The sequence below is a fragment of the Solanum stenotomum genome, chromosome 4 (genome assembly GCF_019186545.1).
Source record: "Solanum stenotomum isolate F172 chromosome 4, ASM1918654v1, whole genome shotgun sequence".
Classification (NCBI taxonomy): domain Eukaryota; kingdom Viridiplantae; phylum Streptophyta; class Magnoliopsida; order Solanales; family Solanaceae; genus Solanum; species Solanum stenotomum.
Window position 1 is genome coordinate 23,436,584 of NC_064285.1, and position 8,677 is coordinate 23,445,260.

The 8,677-nt window shown below is 32.1% G+C and overlaps 1 protein-coding gene across 1 annotated transcript; it reads left to right on the top strand.

Annotated features, from left to right (window-relative positions):
* The first annotated feature begins 354 nt into the window (after positions 1-354).
* On the top strand, positions 355-759 carry LOC125861894 (SKP1-like protein 1A). The gene has a single exon (XM_049541807.1). It carries the CDS (start codon positions 355-357, stop codon positions 757-759), a length of 405 nt encoding a protein of 134 aa, XP_049397764.1.
* The last annotated feature ends 7,918 nt before the right edge of the window (positions 760-8,677 follow it).

An 8,677-nucleotide genomic window follows, 5' to 3' on the forward strand; every position in this document is an offset into this window, starting at 1 on the left:
TGTGTGGAAGAAGAAAAAGGCTCCTTACATAATGATTACTAAATAATTTTTCTCCTATTTGAGATTTGGAAGAAAAACAAAGGCTTCATTTTCCTAATTTTATGCGGTAACATACATTTAAGTAGAATTTTTACAATTTCCTAATCTGACATTGTTTATGCAAAAACGGATTTTTCTATCGAACTCTTTTTTTCTGTTTTTGACTTCCTACTTCAACTAGGATGGTGAAAACCTAATGCTCTATAAATTAAGAGCTTCAAACTTCTTATACATTATAATTATTCAAATCTCCTTTCAATAATATTCTCAACAAAAACAAATTAACATCTCTTATTCAAATATATTTTTACCATCATGTCAACAAAGGTCTTAACTCTAAAGACTTGCGATGGTAACGAATTTGTACTTGATGAGGCGATAGCCGTGAGGTCACAAACTATCAAGAATATGGTTGAAGACGATTGTGTTTCAAACGTCATTCCCTTTCCTAATGTCGATAGCAAAATAATGACCAAAGTGATAGAATACCGGAAGAAACATTTGGAGGAAGACATCTCCAAAGACATGTTGATGGCGTTTGAGAAGGCTTTTGTGAAGGTGCACCACTCGATTTTACATGCTCTTATCTTAGCTGCTAATTTTCTTAACGATAAGGAGATATTGGATATGATGTGTCAAGAAGTTATTGATAGCAAGAATGATTTTACTCCAGAGGAAGAAGAGGAGATCCGTAAAGAGAATGCTTGGGCTTTTGAATGATTTTATAGCATTATGGTTATTTTTACTTTTTTTTCTATTTTTATTTTAGAATTAAAACGGTCTAGTTAGCTATATCCTATTTTATTTTATTTAGTTCTATATTCTATTGTTAATTTTTATAGAATTGTTCTTTGATTTTGATTTTATAAATTATGTTGGAAAGAAATTAAAGTTATTTATACAAACAACTTAGTGATCTATATAAAATATATAGAGCTCAACTATTGAACTTATAAGCAAACAAAATATTGATTATGCTAGAAAAATTAATAAAATATCTATTAGCTAAAAGTTTATCTAACCACTAAATTAATAGATCTTGCTCTCTCACTGTTACAAGAAAATGAAATTGAATATTGATTCAAGATTCGAATTGCAAAAAAGAAATGCTTTCGAGGGATTTTTTTTAAAATAATTAAGAAATAAATACTGAGATACTTAGACAAGATAGAAATAATCTATCATAATACCAATTATAAAATAAAATAAAATAAAATAATAGAGTATAAAAACATATATGTATTATTAATTAAAATATACGGAAATTTGTGTATGTGGCATTATCTGAAAGGAAAAAAAAAAGGGGTGTGTATACATATAAAATAAGATTTTGAATTCTTTAACATGGATTCTTCCTGTTCTTCATCAACCTAAAACATAATCTCTACAATTTAATTTTTTAGTCCATAAATTAAATTGGTGGTTTGTCAACTTTTGTTACTATAATTTTCCTTTAAACTTTTCATCAATTAGTTCTAAAGAAAGAAAATAAAAACTTCCTTTTTTCTAATCTTATACAGTTCACATACGGTTTATGAATAGTTTTCAAATTAACTTGAGCTTTCATTATTGTATGATATAATTTCCTAATCTGACATGGTTTATGAAAAATCGAGTTTAATTCTCGTGTTCTTTTTAAATTTTTTCCTTTGACTTTCTACTTCAACTAGGATGATGAAAACATACTGCTCTATAAATTAAACACTTCAAATCTCTTAGGTATTTTAATCATTCAAATCTTCTTTTAATAATATTCTCAACAAAACAAATTAACATCTCTTATTCAAAGCATATCCAATAGACTTGATATACTTTCTTAATTAAATGCCACAATTTAAGTACTGAAAAATCTCTTAACATAGCTTTTCTTTGAAGTTACTCATAAAACAACAAAAATGATTTAATTATTAGGGAATCCTTTAAAAGACTACTAAAGTTTAAAACTTAAAAAACAAAAGAGAAACATTATGGAGTTTATTTTTTAATACAATGTTATATTGGTTTACATGTCACTTTTAGAAATTTATTAATAATGTTAATTGGTGCTAGAGCTTAAAAAAATTCTTCGACTTGATTTGGGTAAGAAGTTAGATAGTTTGGAAGAACATATAAAAAAACTTTTAGTAGGAAGCGCTACCGTCTGAGTGAGGTCCTACTTGGTGTAAATTCAAATTAACTAAACTTTAATGCGGATATTGAACACTGGGTGAAAAAAATAAAAAAATAATTGGAGGAACGTGTATATGTACCATCTTTCCTTTTGCACAATATGTAGCATGTTGGTTTGTTGTCGCGGTAACCTCCTTCGATTCTGTTCGCAGATCAGGAACATTCCCAATTTATCTTCTGCTCGTTGGGAGAACTCTCAATAGATTGATTTTCGAGAGTCGAGGTGGAAGTAGATGGAGACTGGGGAGAATAAAAAACCTAGTGCATCTTGCAGGGTAATAATGGATGAGCTCAACATATTACAAATAGAAGAAATCAGTTATTACAATTGCTATGAAAAAATACTTGTAATATTCCAAATTTTAGGGCAATATTTACTACGGCTTCTCAAGTAAATGTATCATTTACCAAAATTATTATTAATTAAATGACTCTATGTATATGTAATGTATCAAAATTTTATAAGTAGTGTAAGATTGTGTTTATGTATGATAATAACTAAATCACAAACACAGTTATTTAATATTTATACATTACAATGCATCTTCCTCACGAGTTAAATTTTTTTCAATATCGACTAGCTCAAATCTCCTCTAAATAGTCCTAAATTGTAGACATAAAAAAATTATATGTTTTATAAACGTAAAATAAATTATAAATTTATTATATAAAAATAAAAAATGAAATTTTTAAATGAAATTTAACCAAACTTATGAAATATGTTAATAAATTATTAAGAAATATAGTGGTAAATATGTCTATATGAAAAGGAAAGTATATGTTAGTCTTGAGAAACATAATTTTTGTGTCACGACCCAGATCATCATGATTGGCACCCACACTAACCCTCTGGTGGGAGAACAATTAATGCTAATTAATTAACCAACTCTAATCACATACTAATCATTACGTTACGGAAGCAAGTTAAATACTAAGAAAAGAAATAGGGAGTTCCCATAAACTCCAAGCAAAAGTCTATCAACTAAACAAATGCGGAAGTAACACCTAGAACATGAAAGTCAATGTACCAAGATATCTAAAGTTCAACAAGTCTAAACAAGAGGGATACAACCCCAAACTAATAAACTAATAACTAACTAGAAAGTCTAAGTTCGAAATGGTGGACATAGACGAAAGAGAACCCATGGCAGCCCGGAAGATTTGGCTCACCCTTGAATTCAAACGATCAATGATCTTCTAAGCGAGGTCTGCCAATAGCTACTTGAAGATGCCCTGTAGTCAACAAAGAAAGAGAAAGTGTAGTATCCGTACACAACCACATTGTACTGGTACGATCACGCGGCTATCCCACTAAGTCAACATACATAAGCCATTACAACAATATAATCACATGCATATTCGAACATATACAATATTATCAACATTTACGAACAATGAACAATTTTGCATTTTCCAAGATACACAATTATGACAAGTCATTGGTCCTCTCATGAAACCCAAACCCAAACAGTTAGCATATCGGAACATGGTACTCGATCCAATGTTTATGCCGGAACGTGGCAACCGATCCCATATTTATGCCGAAACGTGGCAACCGATCCAAGTTAGTTATGCCAGAACGTGGCAACCAATCCATTCAACAAGCCACAATCACAATCACAAGTACATTCTCATAATCATACAATCAAGTCATAATTCATGACATTCATCAATTATACATCCTCATTTACAACAAGTGTGATCAATAATGCAACATCCGCATACGTACATGTATCATAATAAAGCAATATAAACATACATCACACAATCATAGAATCACAACCATCACCTACCTTGAAACAAGCTTGAAACCCTAAGAAACTTGATCCTTCCCTTTCCGGATTAGTTCCACTTGTTCTTGGTCTACAAACAATCAATACAATACGGGAATCAATAAACAATCACTAATTACCTAAATTGCTAATAATTCTATGAACCCTAGATCATACGCATGATCCCAAACACCCAAAATAGGGTTGTTTCCACCATAGAATCTAGATCAAAACCCTTCCCCAACGATAATTACCCATTCTATTACGTTCTTTGGATCGAAAAATGTATTCGGGAGTGAAAAGCTTACCTTTAGACTCAAGAATGGTGGAAATTAACCAACGATGCTTAGAAAATACCTTTCACGGTAAGATCGATTGCGGGAGTTCTACTCACCCAAATTCAATTTCGTAAAGTCGTACGGGTTCCTTAACGACTTATCTAACTACTCATGTAATCAAAATTATAAATAAGTCACCCGGTTGTTACCAGATTTCCCTACACCTTAATGACTCTAATTTCGTCCAAATCTGGACTAGGTTGGGAAATTTCAAGTTACTACAAAAAAGTTTTCCAACCAAAAATTTTCCCCGCTGGCTTTTCTATAACGACGGAACCCGGTCGTTACATTTTGTTTTTGCCTCTACTTTATTTTTTAAAAAAATTTAGTTTCTTCCCAACCGCAAAAAATAATTGCTTCTGCTTACATTTAAAAACACTTTTACTTATTTGTCAAACACTTAATTTTTTCAATAAAAGTGTTTTTTTTTTCAAAAGTGTTTCTGACCTCCCAAGACCAATGACAAACAGGCTGTAAGCCATATTATGTACATTTTGCAAAAAAAATTTATCAAACTTCAAAAAAGGAAAAAAAAAAAGTTTTGGTCTAGGTAATATTTTGCTTTCCATATTCCTATTACAACTTTGGAAAGTAATTAAAACCTAATACACTATAAAAGACCAAGCTAGCCTCATGTATTGAGATCATTCATTCATAGTTCTCTCCATTTTCTTTCATGTCTTCAAAAAATCTCATAACTCTCAAGACTAGCGATGGTGAGGAATTCAAACTAGACGAGGTTGTAGCTGTGAGGTCAGAAGTCATCAAGAACATAGTACAAAATGTGGATTGTACTTCTAATGTCATCCCCTTGTCTAAATTTAATGGCAAAACAATGACCAAAATAGTTAAATATTGGAAGAAACATCGGAGGAAGGTGTTATCGAAGATCAGCTAAAGAATTTTGATCAGGATTTCTTAAAGATGAGCCATTCTCTTGGCTGCTCAATCTCTTGACGATAAGCAGTTGAATGAGGTAATGATCCAAGAATCTGTTGATAGGATCAAAGGGAAACCAATAGAGGAAATACGTGAAGTATTTGGTATCGTGAATGATTATACTCCAACAGAAGAGGAGGAGGTCCGTAGAGAGAATGCTTGGGCTTTTGAATGATTTTATAATATTTATGTTATTTTCTTAGCTATATCCTATTTTTATTTTATTTCTGTTAGTTATATCTTTTGATGCTCCTTTTTGAAGGAAATGTTGTTCAATTTTGATTGATTTATAAATTATGTTGGAAAGAAATTAAAGCTAATTTTTTGTTTGAGAAAATTATCCGTTTAGATTTATTATTCACTCAAATCTTCTCTAAATAGTCCTAAATCGATGTTTCAATTCTTTTAATATATTGTATATTCACTAGAAATGACTAATTCACATTTGCGACATATCAAATTTTAAATTTGAGGTTCAAAATGTTTTAATGACAAATTTCAATGGACATTCAATTTAAATCTCCACTAAACAATCCTAAAATTTAGATTACATGACCTTCTCTCAATATTTCTATTCATTTAGATACATTATTCTCTCAAAATAATTCATGTGTGTGGAGATATCAAATTTTATTATTTGAACTTACCTAAGTGTCGGAGAAGATATGAGTAGACATAGACATAATTAGTTAATGATCAAATGATCTTTCTATTGATTACTTAATGATCAAGTATAGATTCTTGGTAATTAACCGTTAATTGAGTTATTTTTTGTTAGAGCATTTGACTAAATGGTCATTCTATTTAATTATTCAAATTTACTATCACTAGTAGTAATAACATACCATTTAATTTATAATATAAAAAATTAAATTTGAATTGCAATATAATCTTTTGTTGTTGAAAGATAATAATATATAACTTTTAAGTTTCACCTCTAAATTATAAGACCTAGAATAGTTTCTCCTCTTAGACCGTTCATGTTGCAAGGATAATTAATATACAAATATAAATAATATGACGAACCGTCTCATATTAACTATTAGACTTTTCTCTTTTAAAAAAAAATCATACTAAAGAAAATTGATTTTACTAATTTATCCTTTAGGAAACTTGTTCAGAACTTTACAAACTTGTTTACCCTTTCTAAAATAATTAATTGTAAGAGTAAAATGGGAAATTGCGAAAAAACTCTCTTCGTTAAATCTTCCACTTTCTGTCTTTTTCACTCCCCAATTTCTTCTCTCCGCTTTTACCATAAGGAGGGGGGATGAATTAAAACTTCCTTCAGTCGACTTCCTGTAATGGCCAGTTGACTCACCTGCACGTTAGTAGAGTAGATAAACAGTAATAATAATGTGCAGTAAGTAAAAACACAGAGAGTTTTTGTACTGGTATGGAACACCGATGTGGTGCCTATGTCCAGTCTCCTTGGATTTCCTTTAGAGCTTAGGAATGAACTTCAGATGTTACAGGGTTCTGTAAATTGATCATGTCTATGCAAATCATATGTTCTACCTTGACACTTCCTCTACTTGTAAACCTACACTCATAATCTTTCTTTCTCTTTTCTTTTCAATTGTTTCACTCACGTGATTATAAAGCTTTATGAAAGATAAAAGAAGATTACACTATAAGCTCAAGTGAAGTTGCGTCCTGCACATCTAAGTCTGAGGGAGGTATATATATGAATAGACTTGTGCTCTTGTAAGGAAAACCCAAGGGTGTTATGTTTCAATCAGGGATTTGTGGAATCCCTTAATTGAGGCGACATGTTGATCCATGTCCATGTTAGATATGTGCATGGTAAATCGCATTTCATCTTTCTTGACTGACATGGCTTGATTATATGCTTGGCTGGCAGATTATCTTGACTATTGTATTGATCTAATTTCCTTCCTTCTCTTGGTGACTTGGCTCTATTCTTGGATTGATTTATAATTTCTTGATCTCGTCCTATCAATCAAGATTAGCTTGATTGAGCTTCTGCCTGTTTTAGGCCATCTGTTATTGATTCTCAATCCATTTGATTATGCATTTCCTTTTTGTAGTATTTGTAAGGAACATAATATATCTCTTTCCATGGTGGTGTTGTTTTCTTGGATCCTTTCCTTATTGAATTTATTTGCCTGCAAGAATTGTGAGTAATTGTTAAGTGTCATTTATCAGAATTTACTAACACTAAGGAGCTAACAATCTCCCCATTTTTTTATAATGACAATTAATTTACAATTTTAAATAGAGTGTAGAGAGACAATGATACTTCCCTGAGATATGGATGTATGTGTAGCTCCCCCTGTATATGTGGCTCCTCCTTCCTTGAGAGCCTCGTGAATATGTTGAACTGGTTCCTGTCTTAAGAATTGTGGCAAGTTTTCTCCTCCTTTGGCATAATAAAAAAGAACAAGGCACATAATATAAACAGAAACAGGTAAAAACAGCTTAAAGCAGAGTAGTCAAGAGGTAAGATAGTCCTCAGGAAACAATCCAAAAGAAAGTTTTAGGGACAAACCCCCATTGAAACAAGTCCAAAATGAGAAGTTAAAATAAGCATTCAAAATTCAGAGGTTAGCGATCACCCAAAAAGTACTTTAGGATGTTGATGACTTTCCCACAAAAGGAATTGTAAGAGAGTTCCACATTTCATGAGAGACTGGAGTAAGAGATCTGAACTGTAACCACAAGATCATTGTTTGAGTAGCTGACTCCACTTTTGAGAGAGTCAACTTGTTTGATAAATTTGTTGACTGTGGAGATCCCTTCCTGTTTAATTCCAGTCATAGCAATGCCCAGTTTACCCACATCGGTGGTAGTGTCCTTCTGTAGGCAAAAAACCTTTTTAGCAGCATCGTGGAGAGTCTCCAATCCACGTTTTACTCCAAGAAGCCGGGTTTTGAGTTCATCATTGTCCTGTGATATACCGTGAGTTTACGGTATTTTTAATACATTTCACTTAAGAGTTGTGTGTGTCTAGGGCCATTTTGTAGTGGTATTGATGTGTTTTTACCTTGTTTGTAGGAAATAATTTTTGGCGGGGGAGTTAGGAGACAGCTGAAGAAATGATGCAGAAAAACCCACCTATATATGTGATCTACGGACCGTAGGTCCATTCACGGTCTGTAGGTGAATGGCGTAGATGATGGGCAAACCTAGGAGAGGAAATCAGGGAATTCTTGACCAAGTGTAGAACCACGACTAGGATTGACGAACTGTAGTTCGGTCTACGGACAGTACTGCAAGTCCATCAAATGATTCAGAGAAGGTGTTCCAATACCTGATTTGAAGAAATGAAGTGTGAGATCACGGAGCAAGATTCACGGACTGTGGATCGAGTCACGGTCCGTCCTGCTAAGCCATCAAATTCTTCTGAGAGTTGATGATTTTTAAGTTAGGAAAATGTCCTAAGTCCCAAATCACAGA